The 23097-nt window shown below is 31.1% G+C and overlaps 1 protein-coding gene across 1 annotated transcript; it reads right to left on the bottom strand.

The window, feature by feature from the left end:
• Positions 1–9053: 9053 nt before the first annotated feature.
• LOC149530950 (importin subunit alpha-like) lies at positions 9054–14700 on the bottom strand. Its single transcript, XM_089808721.1, has 9 exons — positions 14249–14700; positions 13126–13314; positions 12699–12830; positions 12246–12431; positions 11029–11192; positions 10570–10645; positions 10337–10468; positions 9700–9827; positions 9054–9570 (listed from the first exon to the last, which is right to left on the bottom strand). The coding sequence occupies exons 1-9, from the start codon at positions 14432–14434 to the stop codon at positions 9237–9239; spliced, it is 1527 nt and encodes a 508-aa protein (XP_089664847.1). The 5' UTR covers positions 14435–14700; the 3' UTR covers positions 9054–9236.
• Positions 14701–23097: the final 8397 nt, after the last annotated feature.

Below are 23097 nucleotides of genomic sequence, written 5' to 3'. Positions count from 1 at the left end.
AGATGAAGAGCCCCACCTGGTTAAAGAAATAAGGGCTGCCTTCAAATGCCTTATTCCTGTCTATCATGCTTGAAAAGATAACCAGAAAATAGTTACTAGCTGATAATCGAATCTCCATATCCCCTTCTGGGTTCCACAACTGGCATGCCCAAGAATCCAACATAGGCAAATAAAGATGAAGGCCTAGACTAGAAATTTTTAAATAAGAGCATGATTGCACTAGTATTCGACATCCTCCAAAACTTGTGTAGGTTGAATAACCAAAATTGGCCAGTCCTCAGACCTCTGTAAACATTTGTTAACTTTTCTTAATCAAAGCATCCCTTTTGGAGAGGAATCACCTTCTCTAGATTGGCATTTGCCAGTCATATCCTTATCACTGACATGCAACAGAGAAGATGGCTCTCCTATCTCCATATCTTCGAAGGAAATCTAAGAGGAGGCTATACCTCGATCCCCCATGCAACCAAACTAGGGCTTAACAAAATAAGCAAGAGATGGGGTAGAAGCCCCATAATTACATAATTCCTCAAGCCCCCCACTAAGGACACACTAAAGGTGGATCTTAGACTGAAAAAGCCCACCCATGGGCTAAAAAATGGCCAAGACTACTGTTTGACCAATGCACACCCCTGCCAACCAAATGATGTCTCCCTGTGAGTAGCCAAATAGTGCACCAAAGGTAACAGAAACAAGCCCAAACATAGGTCAGGCTAGGCACGTAGGCCCTAGAGAAAACTAGATGACTGCATGACATTTTTTGCTTCTTGAACAAATTAAATTCCACCTCTCTCTAATTTATCATTGACGTCACTTTACCATCAAATAAAATCTACAATTTTTAATAAAATTGAATGAAACCAATTAAAGTTGCTAGGTGTTGATGTTACCATTCTAGCCTTGAAATAATTTTGTCATTATCATATTTCTTTTAAAAATTTATGTTGATCAAAACAACCATCACTCTTTAAAAATGCTGATTTTTCATATAGACCACTTCTTGAAGGAGAAAGAAAAATGGACTTCAATCAATTCAATTTTTTTTAAGAAACTAGAAATAAAATTCTACAAATCACTTGTTTACATTGTCTTCAAATTCTTTAAGTTTTTAATAATAAGCATATGAAAGTGAGTTTGTTTAAACAAATATCTGTTTCAGTGTCAAAGTTGGCCAAAAAGTGGGAACTCGTATTGTGGGACCACCTCAAACTTAAGGAGCACACTCAAAGCTAAGCGGCTATTATGGGCTCCATTCAACCCATCTATCCACCATTTACATTGACATTACTTCCGTTAATGCTCCCCATCATGATAAGTCTTGACTTAAGTTTAAGTTTTAAACTAGTTTCTCCCACCCACCACTTTTCTATATAAATATTTCTGACATGATATGACAACATACAACATATGATCAAAATAATGGTGCTTAAAATATAAATATTATTTAATTCATTAAAATTGAGAGCTTCTAATAATTTATTTATTTAGTTTTATTATATTAGAAATATCTTAAATAATTAAACCAATAGGCTTATTGTGGGAGTTTTGCTCTCAAAAATTGTTATTTTGACTAATGTTGCAAGACTGATTGATTTTTGAATTTTTCGATTGATCTTTCGATGATAGAAATGAATTCATTTTAAGAAATTTCTAAATTTAGTTTTAGAAATCAAATTTCTAACATTCAATGTATTTTCTTCACATAAAGAAGATTTTTATCTATTGTCTCATTTTCAGCAAATTTTTTTTTCTCTCTAGTGACCAAAGGACTCTATGGCAATGGCCATGTTTGGACTCGATGTTGGTTGGCATATCTATTGAAACACAACCTGGAGAGAGAGAGAGAGCTCTAGAGGGATTCGACCTAAGAAAATGTTAACAAAGGAAGAGAAAAATAGAGTTTTTGAGGCCTATTTTGGCTAGACTTTCTCATCTATTTTTGTATTTATTGTGGGAGCCATAATTCCTCTAATTTTTGTAGCTTTTCTCTCTCATTATGTCACTATGGTTTCTATCCTATCTACTATTTCCACTATCATTCTCATTCCTTATTTTGGGCGGTCTTCTATTTTGAAAGGCAATTTCAAAGTTGTGTTTGGAGGATGGTTTGCCATGTTGCTAACCTACGCTCTGACACTCCTATAGGCATTTCATTCAAGATTTTTAATATATTTTTTGTGAAGTAGCTTGTGGCATTAATATGCTTTTTGTGTAGTAGCTTGTCATTAATTTATTCCTCCTAGAATTTATTGTATACTATTGAAAAATGAAAAGTTGAGAGAATATTATCTCATTAGGGAAATTACCAAGAATTTAATATAAAATTTTTATTCCTCCTATAATTTATTGTATACTATTGAAAAATGAAAAGTTGAGAGAATATTATCTCATTAGGGAAATTACCAAGAATTTAATATAAAAAAATTATGTAATTTTTGAAGTATGAATGAGAGAAGAATATTTTAGAGATATTTAAAAAAATATTATAGTCTAAAAAGTATTTTAAAATTTTGAGAGTTTCATAATGGTGATTTATTACTTTGTATTGGCTATACTCTTTTTTATTGTATATTAAGTTTTGTAATTGCTAATAATAAGTATAATGCAAATTAAAGAAACTTACTAATTATTAAGATTTTTTTTTCTAAATATTTGATACATATTCTAATTAATTGTTACTCATTTTTAGAATGTATAATTGAAAAATTTCATATACTTATAATTGGACATTAATGACTTGTTTTAATAGTAATTCTTTTTAGATACTACAAAATAATTACAAACTGTCATTGAAATTTGTCATTTTATATTTGATATTAACATTTAATTCTTTATATTTTACTTTGGTTATTTTATTAATTTAAATATGAGAATAAATTTTAGTTATATTTTGAGAAAAGTTGAGTCCATCTCTTTTTTTTAAAATTTTGCTTTCATGTTTATTTTTGTAGATTGTGATTAAAATGAAAAAATCATGTCATTTTTGAAGTATAAATGAGAAATGAATATTTCAGAAATATTGTTAAAAACATATTAATCATTAAATTTTTGATAATTTCATAATGACAATTTATTATTTCTTATTGGTTATAGTTTTTCATTGTATGTTAAGTTTTGTAATTTTACTGAGAGTTAATAATTTTCATAGTTGGAAAAAATCATTTTTTTTTTTGAAATTTGACATTAATGAACTAGCAGTCGCATGCTTTTTTACTAAGTGCACCAATTGGAGATGAGATTTAAGAGAAAAATGTAGAATAAACATTAAATAATGTAAATATAAGTTTTTTAAAAATGAAAATAAAAAAATTGAAGATCAAAACATAGATATAAAATTTACAATATTTAGAAAATTTTAATATTGCTTAAGAAACGTATTCAATAATTTTAATATTTTACAATTAAATTCAATTTATCAAATATGAAAAAAAATCATTTTAAAAAAAAACCTATCAAAAAATTTATTACAAAAAATTAATAAGAAAAATAAAAAAATAAAATGAAAAAGAGCGACATCTCTAACAAATATTCTATTGACTGAATAAATTATAGAAACTGAAAAAACAATATTTAAAGAAAAAACTAAACTAATAAAAAGAGAGAGTTTAAAGTAATTTAAAAACTAAAACCTAAATCAATTTAAAAAATCAAATCACAACATAATCTAATGTGGAGATTACAAGTAATAATAATTTAAATAAATAAAAAAGAAAAAAATAGTTAAAAGTGGATATTTAAATTATAATCTTATGTGAACAAATTAGATTATTAATAATTTTTAATTTAAATAACATAATATTTACTAAAATATTTTAAATAGATTAATATATATTATTTATTTAAATTAAATTTATCAAATATTAAAAATAATCATTTAAAAAAACCCATCAAAAACTCTATTATGAAAAATTAATAAGAGAAATACAAAAAAAAAAAGTCTAATAAATATTCTATTGACTAAATAAATTCTAGAAACTAAAAAATAATATTTAAATAAAAATTAAACTAATATAAAAGAATAAATTAAAATAATTTAAAAACTAAAATCTAAATCAATTTTAAAAATCAAAAGTTAACTGAGCTAATGTGGAGATCACAACTAATAAACAGAAAAAAAAAAACAATAGTTAAAAGTGGAGATAACAATTAATAAATATCAAAACAAGAGTTAAAAGTGGAGGGTGATAAAAACTGGCCGGTAAATAATTAACGGGAAGGATTTTCAATTTTCTAGCCAAACTCTTGCAAGTTTTTCGTCAAAAAATTAATTTTCAGAAACAAAGTTCCCACAAATAGTGATGCATAGGAAATCATCATGGGCCTTCAAATTTGACTATTCTTTTATCTTTCTCTATTGATATTGAGTAGAGGCTCACATTCTTTCATAATCTCAATGTCATACTAGACTTCATGGTCATTAGTATAATAAAATGTCACAAAACTAGATATATATCAATTCAACTTTCGCTCCTTATGGATAGAAGTTAAAGATTCACCAATTTTTCAGTTTGGAGATAACCATGTCAATATGACATTAGTCTCAATGACCATCACCATCAATCAAACTTCCATTATCTCTTCACACTCGGCTACACTCTCAATTTTACATTGCTATTGGGTGCCTCCATGCTACTGCGCTACTACTCTCACCACCTTTACCTCTTCCTTTGTGTTTTTATCTTAGCAACCATGTCTTCTCAGAACTTGCTGTTTCAGGATAGACCTGCGCATAAAGAGCTATAACTTTTGACTGAAATCAAAACTTTTCAATAGCTCTGGTGAGAAGGGGCGTAATTAGTTTCTCCAAAACATGCTCAAATCTTAGGGAAATCCAACAGTTCGAATTCAAGATATGTCTTTCACACCGAGACTGTTATTTCCATGACAATAATACCCAAAGAAACCCGATTTCAATTGATATTTGTAAACGACTTATTGCTAGCATTGTTCCTGTATTAAAAGTGTTAGAATGGTATTATACATGTTAGAAGAATGCCTCCCATGAAATCTGGGCCCTTGTAGTTCATGGGATGGCCATATCTTTGAAGATACCTGGGACTGTTTATAAGAAAACTACAAAACTAGTTTGTAGATTCACACCACGCGTATATATTTCAAAACAGAGAATGGACTATATGAATATAGATTAAGAATAGATAATAATAGTCTCTTATTACATTCCTAACCTTTCAAAACAAACTCATATAACTACTATGCAAGAAAAGACCAAGATTGCAGAAAATAGCCTATTGGCTAAATTAATTATTTAATTTTAAACACTAAAAATAATTATGAAATTTGTCATTTTATATTTGACATTCAACTATATATATATATATATTTAACATTCAACTATATTTATTTTAGTTTAGTTGTTTTATTTATTTAAATATGAGAATAAGATTTTTAATTTTTTTGAATTTTGCTTTCATGTTTACTTTTGCATATTGTGATTGAAATCTTGTAATGTTAGGTAATAGTAAAAATGTCAAGAAACTTAATTTTTTTTATTATATGATCTTTCATTGAATTTCCAATGAATATGCTTAGCACATGATGTACATAAACGAAGAATAAATACTAAATATTATGAAGGATATTTAAATATCTCCATTAAAATCAAAATCAAAACCACAACCTCTAATCCTAAATGGTAGGTGTGTGTGTGTGTATATTCACATTTCTATTTTCATTAGTGAAAATTTCATTAATGGATTGAATTTTTATTTATTGATGTTATGTGGTACTTTTGACGGATTTTGCAACACACACAACTATAAACATTATAGAGAATTTAAAAATTAAGTTAATATATAAGATTTGATTTGACATATGTCATTTTGTCAATTCCTTCTACATATTATAAATGATCTACTTGTTAAAATTCTCAACTTCTATAGACTTATCATTGCATGTACAAAATCATGCAATTGATAGTTTAAAATATTTTAAAATTATTGCATGTCTTAAAAAATTAGATTTTATTATTATTATATTAATTTTCTTCTTGTTATTAATTTGTTGGTCTTTAATTTATTTTTGGTCATATATTTATTAAATTCGATAATTTTATGAAGTTTGTAATTAATAAAAAATAAAAAATATTAATAAATTTTAAAAAAATTATTTTAATCTATTTTAAGTATAATTGGTTGATATATATTTATATCTAATTAATTTTGTTGATTTTTTTTTCAATAAATAATTCTTCATAGATATATTAAAAATAAGTTTACTAATTTAACGTAATATACTAAGTGCACTAACTTAATTAAATATAATATTATGCTTCAATATTGTTTAATTTATATATTTATTAAATTGAATATAGAATCAGATTGCGAATGGAAAAAAAATTTATTTAAAAATTATGTTCATTTGATAATTTGAAGTTCAAAATTTATTTGACTAGTACATCTAACCATTAGGATGACATGAAAGTGACAGTATTATAATATTTATATTATGTGTCTTAACAATGCTCACTATAAGACAAGAGCCTACAACACAACACTAAATTGTGAGCCTCTTATCGAAGTGGTCTTGAGTTCGAATCAGTTAGGGCTCACACTTAATAAATAATAATAATAAATTACAACACAATAATTAATCTTGGCTTTGGCCTCTTACTAATTAAAAAAATGCTCACTATGCAAATTAATAGATAATTAATAGGATTATCTAGCTTATCACAATTGAATAGAAGTCAGTACACAAAAGTAAGGTATACAATAACTAAAATTTGAATTTGTTTTGCATCTCTCTCTTTCATCATACAATCACATAGTCTATTTCAAACAATGGTAATAAAAAATATTAACACAATATAATCCAAAAAATCTAATCCCCCTTATTGATTAGCTACTAAACATATTCATATTTAATTGTAAAAAAAAAAAAAAAAAACTGAAAGATATGAAAGAATAACACAACAACTCAACTAAGCCGAGGCTTAAGATTTCATAAATCTAGGTGTGGTGTCTATTTAAGAAATCATATGGGATTGATTACAACTTTTAAATGTGTATCTCTGCCATCAGGTACAAATAACAAACTTGAGGCTTATGGTTTTCTTTATAGTCTAGTTTTAGCCCAAAAAATGGGAATTAAAAAAATTCACATCAAAGGAGATTCTAATCTTATCATTAACACTTATATTAATTGATGTATTTCAAAATGGAAAATCAAGCATATCATTATGAAGCTTTTGGACTTTTTTGAAATTTATCATATCTCTCTTACTTTCAAAGAGGGTAATACAATTGTTGATGTTCTTGCAAATTGGGGATCTAATGGTTTAAATTTAGACTCATCAAGGTTAGACATAATTGTCTTTGACTTTCCAGAATTAGTTGCTATTGTAGAAACTGATCTACACTATCTCCACCAATAGTAATGAGAACTGCTATACAAAAACCACAAGTGTTGGAGCACCACATTCAAAGTATTAAGTTTTCAATGTGGGCTTATTAGGGTCCCAAAGTTAGTCCTAATTAATGGTGTTGTTGCTTCTTTAAACAATGACCTGATTTATGAAATCCTAAGTAGGTTGAACACTATTATTCTTGCTAGTGCTATATGTGATTGTGCTGACTTTTTAGATTCATCTATAAAATAAGTCACTTGGGAGGTTATTTAAAAAGTTTGATCCCTTCTTATGGTGAATCCCATATATACTATATGGATTGCATAATAAAGAATGTTGAACATAGTTATATTTGAATAGATGTTTGTTGTCAATATTGAACATGAAAGATGTAGAATTTGTTCAGCATAGATTCTCTCCATATTTGGACTATAACTAGTATAGATATCTTGAATAAATCTTTCTAAAGAAATGTCGATAGATATCCACTACAAAATGATTATAATTTAATTTATTACATCTAAAATTATTTATATTTCCTTTATCTCCATTTATTTAGTTTTTTACTAATTTAAGCTTTTTATTTTAATTTCTTAAAAAATGGATGATTTATATCTACAAATATTATTTTAAACAGATATTTTATGTTCTATTTATTAAACTATTTATAAAAGTATATTCTATTTATAATAAGATTTAAACTTTTGACATGTAGATGGTTGTCAAATTTAACATAAAGAATAAAAGTTAACATTAACATGCTCACACCATCCCACTCCCCATTCTACCATTGTAGAATGCGTTAAAGAATTTCTTGCAAGGATGGCATCAAATTTTGACACATAAAGTGATCTAATGTTTTTTTGTAATAATCTATTTGGGATATAGGCATTTGATGCCATTTTATATATGGATTGTTTGCAAGGATATTATGGCATTTAGGTTTTCTAGATTGTTTTGATATGCACTTGATTTAGGGTGTTTTAGGAATCAAATATTGGGCCACTATCCTTCTCTTTGAGTCATTTGGAAGTTTCTTTCATTGTATATATATTGTATTGGCAATGATTAGGATTTTCTTTTCGAGTTCTTTTCCTGACAAGACTTTGAAAATTATTATAAGTATAATTTTTATACTTGTCTAAATAATTTGATAAATGTTATAATACAATTGAACACGAATCATAATTACAATATTAATATACTTTAAACTTAACATAAATATAATTAATTAATAATTATATTTATATATAAAAATATAATTGAACAGGTAAATTGTGAGCCTCTTATCAAAGAGATTTTAGATTCAAATTTACTCACACTTAACAAATAATAATAATTAACATAATAATTAATCTTAATTTTTTTAATTAAGAATTTTAAAACCCTATTACCTATAAATAAATGATAAATTGAAACTATTTCTGTCACGATAGAAGACAACATTCTCCAGGCAACGAAAAGTTTCGAGGGTCCCACACCAGCCACTCTAAGCGTCAATGCTTGGAATGTGCTGGTTAAGCGGGCCTGAAAAAATTGCACTTTATAACTTATTTTTGTTTCTTAATAGCTGCTGATAAATGATAAATTATTTTATATTAAACAGAAGTTATAATTATTTATAAAAATTTACATGAAAAACAATTAATGACGCCACCAGGGACAAAAAGCAATGAGTTACAGCAAATGGAAGAATACCAGAATCTCAATTTAGAAATGTGTATAGACTGTATCTCATGAACACCAAGTCAATATCTCCTTGAAAAATCTAGGAAGACAATATGGGTCAATATGGTACACATTCACAGAGATCCAGTAATAATAAAAAATAGTGGGTTTAGTAAAAGCTAGAGGAGTTTCTCCAATGGCTTCAGTCAAACTTGAAACTTGTAGAATGATTATATTCTTTTATATCTGCAACAGGATTTATTTCATCTTCATCCGTTCCAGCAGGAGCTAGGTACTTTTCAAGGATCCTGACAGCTATATGATAAATAGCGCTATTTTCATGTTCCTGAAGTGCTTCTATTTTTCCAAGCCCATCAGCTTCCTCAAGTAACATCACATATTTATCAAGATATCCTCCAACATCACCAACTCTCAGTATATTCTGCAGACCCTCCAGGCATAACGTCATAATTGTTGAGTCTTGACAAATAAGAAGATCACATAGTGGTTTCATACAGCCTTGAGTTACTGTATACCTGCATTATGGCATTTCCATTAATCTCGGCAAATATAATCTCATACAATTGAATTCAGAAACAGCATTTATTATCAATATGGATAGTGGAAACTTGATGTCTGATACCATAGAATAATTGAACACTTACTCTATTTGCTTATGAGTTCCGCAAAGAGTGACATTCGTAATCGCCCAAGCTGCCTCTCTCTTTACCATAAACTCTGCATTTTCCATCAACCATATAAGTGGAGGAATCAAGCCCTCATCAATAACAGCCTGTAAAAAATGGCCAAGTCAGAGACTAGGGGTTGGTTCCAACTTCCAATCATCCAAATATGTAAAGAAGAAAGTATAAGGAGCTTTGTAATGAATGGTTCATAAGGCACAACACTTGGTGAAGGTTTTGCAAATAGGGTTGCAAGCAGAGTGGGTTTAACCATGGAGAAAATTTTGTAGTTAAGAGTGCTTGAGCTGGAGTAGTACTAGGATGGGTGACCTCCCGAGAAGTCTTTACACTTCACCTTTGTGAGCATCACCTAGATCCAATGATTGCTGAGTGTTCTATTCATTGTAATGACAGACAGGTTTGTGTATACCACTACTCATGAAATATGGGTCAATGAGTTTGATTGAAAAACTATACAGTTGAATCCTTATAGTAATATTACAAGGAGAGTATACACTTGTCAACCATAGATTTTCACAAGATCAAAGGAAATGCCACCATTTTCATTTAACATTGATATCCATCCTATTCCTAAATAAATCGACAACAAAAGACTCACCTGAATCTGATCATGGTTCCCTGCTGCAATGTGGGAGATTGCCCAACAGGCATCCTTTATTATAAAGATTTTGTTATATTCATATGCTAGAAGTGGAAGGAGACGTGGAAGGACTCCATTGTCTAGAACATGCTATATGCCAATGCCAATGTACAAGTTAATGACAATAGATTGAAGAACTGAAAATAAACATTCATGTATGGTTAAACAAGAAATCTGAAAGTCTGGAATACCTGAATTTGTACGTCATCGCCAGTAACCAAATTGCCTATTGTCCTTAAGGCAGGTAGGAGAGCTAATAAAGGATGTCTACCAGAAAAGAAATCGCATTCATGTAAGATAATATGCATTTGCATTTATTCCTACAAGAATAGCAGTTAGCTAGTTGAAAAGTATGTTCAGATGTGAGTTCTATTTCGTTCAATGATACTGATAGGATAAATCAGCACATTAGATTTAAATGAGATAAATCATGGCTCTGCTAATTAAAAGTAAGTTGTATTTTGGGTGAAACTAATTAATTTTGTTAAAGTACTGCCTTTTAATGAAAGTAACAATGAATATGATTAACAATTGAATCCCCATCTATAATGGGCAAATGAGTACATCAATTGTTTTAAAAAAACTGTAATTACCTGAGTTACTACTACTTTGAAAATTTTAAGAAATCTCTTATTCACTAATAATCTAACCTTATAATCTCAGATAGATTTGCACAAACACTAGTTTCAATAATAGCCTGAATGGCATCAATGTCTCCATCAGATATATATGAAAGAGTCCAGCAAGCATCTGCCAGTATATCTTCATCACCGCTGTAAATAAGCCACTTCAGAATTGGAAGGGCAGCCTTTACCTACAAACAAATAATAGAAGACTTCAGATCTGTACTTCATATAGCCAATCTAAGATTCATTTACAATTTTAAATGCTTGTAAGACTGTGAGAGAGGGACACCAAAATCTTCAAAAGCCATTATGAGTACATCCATGATCTTCAGCATTCAACATCTCATATAGGCAGTTTGCTCTGAAGGAATTTTTGCACTAATTACACTATTCTCATTTGTTCATAGAACTGAAAGTAATCATCTGCCTTAACTAACACAATCTTAGTACAAATTAGTGGGCTACTTATTGCTTTCTGCAGCTTGAGTTTGATACCTACTAGAAGTTGAGACGATACAGAGTCATACATTGATAACACTGGTAGACCTAATGGTAAGTCTACAAGATTCTCAAGATGAAGATCCATTTTCGAATGCCCAAAGTGACATCTAGGGGAGAGGACCCCGTACTTGAACACCCTAACTTTGCGCTTATCAAAACCCTATGTAAAAATTTCAAATCGCTCCCAATTTTTAACAACAGCTTACTCGGTGAGTTGCCTACTTATAACTAAGGTTTCAAGTCCATGTCACCTGTTATGATGCCACATTAGCATGCTTTTTGCCAAGTTGTCCAAAACAGGCCAAAAAAAAGTGAGGCCAAATGTTGGCTCTTCAACTTCCAAAAAGGAGGTCCCCCATATGACCTTTGGGTTCCATACAGGCTATCATTCTTAATGCTCATTTTCCTAGATTTTCGGATTCAATTGGGTGTGTGTTTTATACCCTCGATGATTCCGATCACACTCCGTGATCCATCATCAGGCTGAAGCAAAGCATAAGATGCTTAATAGAAAGTCATGCTTTGCTTTGCTTCATTCTGATGATGGAACACAGAGTGTAATCCAAAGTGTCGATACTAAAAAACACACACAACCAAATCCAAAAATCTATGAAAATAGTTATGATGGATTCTAGAAATTTGATATCTTTGATTCTTAAAAATTGCCAATAAAAAACACAATAGACATTAAAATAATGCAGTAAACTGAAAATTCACCATCTATTGTGTGTATAGCTTACCTGCTCAAAAGGAGGACAAGGAACACCACGGCAAAAATTTGCCAGTGTCCAAGTTGCAGTCCTTAATGTTTCAATTGTGGCATTCTCATTGAAAAGGGCAAGCAAATTTATCATACCTCCCTTGCTGAGTACAATGTCCCTGTATTTGGGACAATCTCCAGCAATATTGCCTAAACCCCATGCGACCTGTAGTGAATAGAATCACACAAATACAATTATAAACTATAAAATCTATGACAGAAAAACATAATAGTAAGTAAATTTCGACAATTTATATGAGCATTTTGATTGTTGTTTCTGGATTTGATTGTGTTATTTTTTATCAATGATTAGGATCCTTACGATGAAGAAAGAGCATAAAAGGATGGGTCACAAAGTGTGATCTGAAATGTTGATGAAAAAAAAAAAAAGATATCCAACAGCATTGAAAGTAAGAAAAACATAGTCCATTACTTGCTCACGCAGATCATCATTGGGACTACAGAGAAGCTCAATGAACAGAGGAACTGCACCACTCTCAACTACAACAGTTGTCTGTTCTGAAGTCCCGGATGCAATATTAGTTAAAACACAAGCCGCCTCAAGCTGCAATAGACAACGATACAACCAGTGTTAAAATAGGAACAAGAACATTAAGACTGGCACCCTGTAACCCTACACAGGAATCGGAATGAAAACAATAAATTGAACAAGAGACCAGAAGTAAAAGAAGCCTGACATAAGGGGTTTATCGGAAATGAATCAAATTTTAAGAGAAATCTTGAACAACAATTCAATTATGATAAGCATCTTCCTACGACTATATTAATGCAGCTTCCCTGATTAGTACACTAAATTTACCAACTTACAGTCAGTTGTAAAAATTGTAAACAATTGTTACCTGTAGTTGGGGTATATCCATCCTCTTCAGAAAGCTAACAAAATAAGGCACAACTCCCGTCTTGATAATTTCATGTATCGGTGGATCTGCCTTTGTACATAAAAATTTCCGGAATTGGATGGCAGCGTCCAGCTGTGCTGCTACATCTTCGGACATGATTGCACTTGCCCACAATGGTAAAGAGTCCAACTGGTTTAAAAAACGATAGGACTGGAGATAAATACAACGTATAGTACCAAGGAATTATATTTCAGTGAAAGGCATGAAAGACATCAATTCAGTAACCTGACAAACAGATTGGGAAAATAAAAACCAGCAAGGGAAATTCATTCAATAGCATTTTTTGGGGCTTTAGGATAATTTTTGATAACCCGAAAAAAATAGCAGATATCTTTGGAAGGGTTTACTAAATCTGGTTGAAACATCAACCTTATAGGATTCAATGTGGAAAGAACAGAAGAATTTACGATAAATATTAGAACGACAGTCTCCAAGGTAATTGAATGGAAGAAACCTTATAAAATCAGCTCTGGGATCACTGATTTAGAGCAAAAATGATAAAAGCACAACTGTAAGAACAAATCCACTAAAACATAATATGAAATGTTCAATTGACAACTAAAACAACCTATAGTCCATATTTTCATCAGAAATTGGAGCTCCAAGATAGCAGATTACAATAATTCTAAACCTAGTCATTCTGTTCAGTTTAAGAAACCGACCAGACAAAAGCTGTAAGAGCTTTATCCACAATTGATGCTGAGCAGAATTTAAAATCTTTCAAGTTCATACCCTCAATTCCAATTAATCAAACATAATTCAAAACCTTCATACCCTCAATTCCGTATACGCCTTTACCGGCCGTCTCATCTTTAGGGATTCATTCTTAATGGATAAAGAATTGAATCCCCTCAAAGATCCAAATTCCCATCGATCCCATAGTTCATTAAAATGGGAATAAAGAAACAGAAACTAGTTCTAAATTTCAACTCCTACAACAAGAACAGATACACCCAAGCAATAGTTCAAAATTTGCGAGTGCATGTAACCCTAATTAACAAGCATACAGAGCTGAATTCTGTAAATCTAAAAAGGGCACGAATTCTGTATGATCATAGCTTACTGTGCTCTGTATAGGGCCTTGAATTCCTTCCCTGCGCTTTTTAACCAAACACTCCTCCCTCTTGTTCTTGCGGATAACAACCATATTCTCCTCGCGCTTCCTGCGTGCTTTCTCCTTGTCCATAGACATCTTGTATTCCATCTTTCTTGCTTCAACCCTTCCACTTCCACTTGGCCTTAGAGACATGTTTATTCAACACAAAATTCTACCAGAGCTCTGGATTTCAAAGCAAATGGAATGAATTTCAATTGCAGATGAAAATTTCGTAAGGAAACTTCTCTCGGCAAAGAGGTCAAGCTCTCTGTTATACAAATCGATTTGAATTTGAGTCGATGATATTGATCTCCTCTCCCGCAGAAATTTAAAAATGTATCCGTTAGCTACTAAATATATCTTTCCCTTAATTAGCTTCTTGATCAGTCGAGTTTTTGTTATAAGCCGACTCTTACCTTCAATTCTAAGGTTGTTCTAACGAAATATATTTATTAAAGGAGGAAACATTTGAGTGGATGGCCTATTCTATATCTTCTTCAAAAAACTTTTTCCTTATAAGATAAAAATAGAAACAAAGGCTGGAAAATTATGTTATTAAAAAAAAAAACTTTTTAATAGCTAATAAGTTAAGCTTTTTGTATGTCAAAGTTATTCACTGCTTTTATATTAATAATTTTGTATTTTTAATTTTATAAATTTATTTTTTCATAAGAATATTTTTTAATATTATCTTTATTTATTTATTTAGATATATTTTAAAAATATTCTACAAAAAATTAAAAAATAAGATAAATACTAATACATATACACACATATATATATATATACACACATATATAAGTATGTATATGTATGTAAATTTTTTATTTTTTTCGAAAGAAGGGGTAAAATTTTTATTCAATCAAGACCAAATTACAAGGCAAAGGCTAGAGGCCCACCAGACCAAGACCACCACAAGAACAACCAACAACCACATTACATATTCCTGTCTTCAACTAATAACCTCTTCAAGGTCTCATGATAATCAGCAGGTAACTCCTCCCTTCCATTGATATCCCGGTCATCCACATTCTTAGAGGTCCACTTCACCAAACAATCAACCACTCTGTTCCATTCTGTAGTGATGTGACAAAAGGAGACAAAACCAAGGAACTGCATAGATTTAGAATCTGTCTGACAATAGAGGCTAATTACCAGCTAACATCCTCCAACTTTTGGTTATTTAGCATATTCACAACAATCTGAGAATCAAACTCACAAATGATCCTCCTCCAGCCTAAAGAGTAACCACACTCAATTGCAATCTTAATAGCAAGGGCCTCCATTAGATTATTAGAGTGTTGACCCTTGTAAATAGAAAAGAAAAAGGCCACACCACCATCATTATCCCTACCAATACCCCCAACCCCAACATGACCAGGGTTCCCATGAGAAGAACCATTAGTATTAATCTTAAGGATCCCTGTAGGGGGAGGAAACCACCTCCCATCCTGACAAATCCATTGCTTGACATGACGGGGTCTTCTCCCAGCAATGCTTCCCCCTCTATTATCCCCCAAGTTCAAATTCCGCAAAATAACAAGATATCCAAGATTAGTTTTTTCAGATCTATCACACTTAGTAGAAATAGTCTCCTGAAGCCTGCTAATTATCCTCTTCCATAATTGAAAACTTCCCAATTTGAATCCATAGAAAACTCTACGGTTCCTCTCTAGCCAAAGGTTCCAAAGAATCAAAATAGGCCCAACAGACTAGGCCATCTGCAAGAAATAAATCTTTGTTGGAGGTCTACCCAGACTCTCCCAAAAATCAATTTGGGATGTAGCATGAATACAATCATGATGCCAAACCTCCCACCATCTATGCCATATCTCTCTAGAAAAAGGGCAAAGAAAGAACAAATGGGAGGTACATTCCTCACTATGCGAACAAAGGAAGCAAATAGGAGGTCCCTGAAAACCACGCTTGCAAAGATTCTTCCAAGTGAGGCATTTGTTTTGAACCACCAAACATAAGAAAAAATTACATTTGCGCCAAGAAAACTTGTCCCAAACCTTCTTTCACCAGTGCACCTCAACAGGACCATGTAAGTTCTTGTCAAGCATAGCATAGCCTTGGGCCATAGAGAATTTACCTTTTGGACTTAGAGTTCAAGCTAGAATATCCCTCCCATTAAGGGAATTGCAGAGCCTGCCCTCCAAAACTCTAGTAAGAACTGCACAATCCTCATCCACACCACCCATGGGCCACTCCTACGGGTCTTTCCAACAAGTAACCACCACTTGACCAATTCGCTTGACTATTTTAAAATGCTCCACCTTAATCCAACCTGCTTCAGAAAAAATATGGCAAAGAGTTTGAAGTTGAGGAAAATTAGAAAGAATGAGGGGTGGCCATCCCAAGAGTCTTGCCAAAATAAAGCATCACAACCTCTATTACAAATCTAGAAGAGATCCTCCTTAATCAACTGAGCACCCTTCTTAAGGGTATCCCAAACACAAGAACCTTTACCCATCAAAGCAAGTCATGACACATCAAAGCTATTGGCACTAAGAAAATACTTGTGGGTAAGAATCCTAGCCCAATCTTGTTGCTAATTATTGTACCATCTCTAGTACAACTTAGTAGTCAAGGTCGTGACAGCAAGTGTCATAGACCTAAGAAGAAGGCCCCTAGCATGCTTCAGCTTGTAGACACACTCCCACTTAACTAAACTTCACTTCAAGGAGAGGAGGCTTCTAGACCAAAGAAATTGCTGAGATAGACCATCAAAATCCCTCACAAAGGTGGACGGGGGAACTTGCACACAACACCTGTAAATAGGGAGAGAATGCACCGTAGTCTTTAGAAGAACCACTCTCCTAGCAGAAGATAGCCACCTGTAAGTCCAATAGCTGACCTTACTCTGGAACTTATCCAAAATCCCCTGCCAGTACTCTCTACGCTGAGATCCCAAAGCCAAAGGGATCCCAAGGTATATCAAGGGAAGAGAACCAATTTGAAATCTAAGGATCCTACCGATCCTAATTTGAATAAGTTGAGGGGTATTGAAGAAATAAATGGAGGATTTATCATCATTAATATACTGACCTGAAGCCTTCAAATAGATGTCTAAGGCTCTCCTGAAGTTCATAGCCTCTCTAAGTCTAGCCATGCCTATTAGTGCAGTATCATCCACAAATTGAAGATGAGAGTAGGATGGAAGATAATTGTTCCAACTCCAACCTTGAATAAGACCCTGCCCCACATGAGATTTAATAAATCTTCCAAGACCCTCCGCCATGATAATGAAGAGATAAGGAGATAAAGGGTCCCCTTGCCAAAGTCCCCGAGAAGCACTAAACAAATATGAGGGTTCCCCATTAATGAGAACTAAGAAGAAAGAGGAGGTCACACAACTAAGAACCCAATTCACCCACTCCTCAGTGAAGCCAAATGCCAAGAGAATTTTTGGTAAGAACTCACAGCCCACTCGATCATAAGTTTTAGCCATGTCAAGTTTCATAAACATGGCCTTCTCCTTAGAGTTAGCCATAGAATGAATAGCTTCCATTGCAATCACAACACCATCCAAAACTTGTCTTCCTTCAACAAAACCCCCCTACTTAGGAGAGATCAGAGTATTGAGGAGAGGTTTAAGTCTCTTCGCAATCAACTTGGTGATGATCTTATAAACAACATTACATAGTGCAATAGGTCTAAATTGAGCCAACTGATTAGCCCCCTCCTTCTTAGGTATGAGAGCCAAAAAAGTAGAATTCATGGACTTGAGCATATATGTATGTAAATTAATACATATAATGTGAATCTATATTTTATTCTCAAGATCTTTGAATATTATCTTTTTTTATTGATCCATCTTTTTTTAATGCTTTAAAATATATTAAAAATAAAATAAATAATAATAAAATATATTAGATTTAATTATTTAATTGAGTAAGAAATGAACAAAATATCATATTTTTTAAAATTTGGAATCAATAATTTGAGATTCCTATAAACATACTTGATTGTGTTTTTTTGCACACTCTCCACTGATAAGAAACTCTCCACTAATAAGGTCTTTCTACTTTAAATCTTTAATCCTATTGATTATACATTTTATTTTGTATTATTATTTTTTAAGCACAAATCCTTTCATTTTTGCAAATATAAGTTTCTAATGAAATGCATTAGGATATAGACAAGAGCATGAGTATTCAATATAAATTTCAAAATTCGATCAAACATGCATTAGAAAACATATATTTGATTAGGTATCTATAGCCATTTCTTTTTTATTTCACTGTATTACACATTGTATTGTTATTTGGTAATTTTCTTGATTAAAAGTGTATGCCATGATTGATGATTTTCTACAATTTTGAGGATTGTTTATTCTAATTTGTTGACATATCAATTAGGGCCTCACAAGTACCATTACAAAATCAACCCATCAAAAGATAAAATCCATGAAAAGACTAAAACAACCTTAGTTCATATATTCACCAAGAATTTGATCTCAACGGCCACATGATATAAACAATTCTAAGCATAGTCATTTTTTTCAGTTAAAGAAACAACCATAGAAAAGTTGTCAGAGCATAGTTGATGCCAATTAATCAAAGATAATTTAAATCTTCATACCCTAAATTATGTATATGGATTTACTAGCCAACACATCTTTAGGGATTCATTCTTTATAGACATAGAATTGGATCCTCTCAAAAAGATCTATTAATTGGGGCATTATAATAGTTCATTTTAATGTGAATAAAGAAACATAAACTAGCCATATATTTCAACTCCAACAACATGAACATATACAACCAAGTAATAGTTCAAAATATGCAAATGCAATATGTAACCCTAATTAAGAAGCATATAAAGCTTGTTAATTTCTTATAACCCAGTTATAGATCAATTGCACAATAAATTCACAGAAAGAAACTCAATCCAATTTATAACAATTAATAGTCTAGGTTAATTAACATAAGAAAATAGTGGAAGAAAAATAACATAAGCCAATCATATATAGACAATAACACAGATATACCCAATAAACCCCAACTTGGGGAAAACATACAACTGTTGGATCTTCTATTCAGCCTAACAACAAACTTTCTCTTCCATAACACAATAGAATCCAATCCAATCCAATACAAAGTTTTCTACTACAATCTTACATATATAGAGCCTAACTACTTTACTTTTCTTGCAAGAAAATAATGTTTTCTTGCTTTCTTTGGCTTTAAATCATATATAAAACCACTTCTTCTTTTTCTCAAACTCACAAACTTATAAATATTCTTTTAAAGAATAAGCACAAAGTTGTTAAATATCCAACTCAAGTTGCTACAAAACAACTTTTCTCCACCTTCTGAGCTAAACATAAAAAACTAACACTCCCTCTTAGCGAGGAAGGTGTTTTGCACAACACCTAGTTTATCTCTAAAGAATAAAAACTTATTCTTCGCCAAAGCTTTGTCAGTATATTTTCTATTTGTTACCCAATAGGAAAGTACTGGAGCTTTTCTATCAAATTCTTCACTCAATCTTTGATGAAAAAAACCTGTAACTGCACCTTCTATTTGGCTTCAAGAGCAACAATAGACTACAATATTTCCATAACAATTATACAAAAATAACTCCAGCTTCATAATCTTCTCTCTGCTAAGAAAACAACTCTCACTGAATGTGCACACACAAACTTGTGCTAAAAACTACTTTTGGATATTTAGCAACAATTTTTTTTTTATTCTTTAAAAGAATATTTATAAAGTTGTTGCTAAATATCCAACTCAAGTTTCTTTAAAACAACTTCTCTCCACCTTCTGAGCTAAACAATAAAAAAAACTAATAGAGCTGAATTCTGTAAATGTTAAAAGGACATGGATTTTGTATGAGCATAGCTTACTTTGCTTTATAAAGGGCCCTGAATTCTTTCCTTGTGCTGAATTTCTGTAAATGTAAAATGGTGTAAGAGCATATTTGATGACAATTAACCGAACAAAACTTAAAATCTTCATACCCTCAATTCCATAATTGATGCCAATTAATCAAACATAAATCAAAATCTTCATACCCTCAATTCTGTATATGCCTTTATCAACTGTCTCTTCTTTAGGCATTCAATCTTAATGGATAAAGAATTAAGTCCCCTCAAAGTACCAAATACCCATCAATCCTCTCAAAAGACCTTTTAACTAGGGACTTACAATAGTTCATTGAAATGTGGATAAAGAAACATAAACTAGTTCTAAATTTCAACTCCAACAACAAAAACATATACACCCAAGTAATAGTTCAAAATTTGCGAGTGCATGTAACCCTAATTAAGAAGTATATATAGATGAATTATATAAATGTAAAAAGGGCATGATTTAAGAATGAACATAGTTTGCTCTGTATAGAGCCTTGAATTCCTTCCTAACGTATAACAACCATTTTCTCATCATGTTTCTTGCGTTCTTCCTCCTTGTCCATAGACATCTTGTATTCCATCTTTCTTGCTTCAACCACTTCCACTTCTACTTGGCCTTACAGACATGTTGATACAACACTGACTTGAAAGAAAATGTCATGAACTTCAATTGGAGATGAAAATTTTGTAAAGAAAACTCTCTCGGTAAAGTGGTCAAACTCTTTGTTATATAGATTGATTTGAATTTGAGTTAATGATATTGATCTTCCTCCCGTAGAAATTTAAAAAAATATTCATTAGCTACTAAAAAGATCTTTCCATTAATTAGCTTATTGATTAATTGAGTTTCATTTGTGAGAAGTTGACCCTTACTTTTAATTTTAAGTTTTTTCTTACAAAATAAATTTATTGAACGAGGATATGTAATGCTCCACCAAGGAACCCAAAAGAAATTAATTTATTATGTCACTAAGTTTGCCAATTTTTTTTTGAAAGATTAAAACAACAAGAGTAACATAGTGGAAGAAATAAATCACATGCATACAAAGAAATACATTAATAATTGCATCTCTTAAGGGTTCCATGACGTTGAATCACATACACAATTTTTATTAAGATTAAATTTGATACATAAGAAAATCTGCATCATAGAATAACCATAAGTATGAATCAAATGAAAATATATACAAATACATAAGATGCCACATGACATAACCCAAATACATAATCATCCTCTATACAAGTCATAGGGTATGAAATGCTAAAAGAATATATATCATGAATAAACACAACATCTCATAATATCTCTAATAATCAAGTACAGTACATCAGAGTATAACTAAAGAACACAATCACAAGATTAGAAGAATAGAACAACTACACAAGCACATCCAACAATGATGTCGAGCTGTTGGATCTCAATGGTATAAGAAACACTACCACCCAACTTTGTGGAACCTAAGTGGTCCACTCCCACTATTTTGAGGAACTAATCTCAAGTCCCAAATGGATAATCAATCCAAAAGTTATAACCATAATCTAGGTCAAAGAAATCCTTATAGCAATCTATCTCAAAGGTACCAAGACATACATAACATCTAATCCTAGAGGCAACAAAGACACGTAGGTAACCTACTATGTAAGTGATCAAGTGTCATCAAATGAGTCAACTCTAAGGTTAACTTGGTAGCCTCTCTGGGCTTTGACCCCCTAGTGACTCTATGCGGCATCAATATCCTTTCTTATAGACAAGACATACTAAAAGGGCAAGGTCGCAACCAAGCATCCTCTCTACTCCCATCCTAGCCTATACTAGCACTTGAGGCATGGGTGAGACAATATACTATCTCCTGTTAATTCATTTTAACCCATTTAATAAAGTGTTATCACTTATTAATACAACCTACAATGGGTTACCCAAGCAGCCTCTTTAGGGCTCTGACCTCCATTGCAAGCCGCTTCCCAACATACATAAAGATAACCTACCCTAACTTCATAAAAAAAAATCCCATAAGGTCACAATGACCACATCAGTCCTATACAAGCAAGTGAAAATCACAAAACTGATCAATACCTCGGATGTCAAATCACATAAACCACACCATTACATACAACATCATAAAACAATAACTCCCAAGCCTCTGGTAAACATCCAAACTAGTCAATGTACTAAGTTAAAACCAACCCTAATATGAAATGAATCATACAACTCATCAAGTTTTAAAACAAGTGTAGTTAAATAGTTAACAAGGTTTATCAATATATTATCATCACAAAATTTGATTCACAATATGGGTTCAATTTTTAGTTTTTGAAAATTTCACATTTGATAAATTTTTTTGAGTTCACAAGTATTTCAAATGACCCAATAATCCATTAATACACCTTAGTACATAATATCATTTTCATATAAAATGAAATACTTTTTAAAACAATAATCAGAATGTTATTAAAATTTTCTCTGAATGAAAATTGAATTACAACTATTTTTTTTATAAATATATTTATTAAATAATAAATAATATAACAAGATTTTTAATTAAATATTATTAAATTAATAATAATTAATTAAATTATTAATAAAATAACATATATTAATTTATTAATAATCATAATTATTAAATAAAATAATAAAATAACATATATTAATTTATTAATAATCATAATTATTAAATTAAATAATAAAATAACATATATTAATTTATTAATAATCATAATTATTAAATTAAATAATAAAATAACATTTAATAATAATAAAAATTATTTTATTTAATAATTTATAAAAAAATACGATTAATAATATTGAAACCCCAAAATATGGGTGGCTACTTAGCGACCTAGTTGAGTGAGCAGCCCACGCTACCAAGAGTAACGTTTGTTGCTTTGGCAGCTGCTGCTACCTTGGTTGTGTGCTAGGCAGGGGGAGAGGTCATTGCCCCTCCTCATTTATAAT

Source organism: Cupressus sempervirens, chromosome 11, assembly GCF_028749045.1.
Source record: "Cupressus sempervirens isolate cs-2001-9-10 chromosome 11, ASM2874904v1, whole genome shotgun sequence".
NCBI classification, from domain to species: Eukaryota; Viridiplantae; Streptophyta; class Pinopsida; order Cupressales; family Cupressaceae; genus Cupressus; species Cupressus sempervirens.
This window is presented reverse-complemented; position numbering and strand designations above follow the sequence as displayed.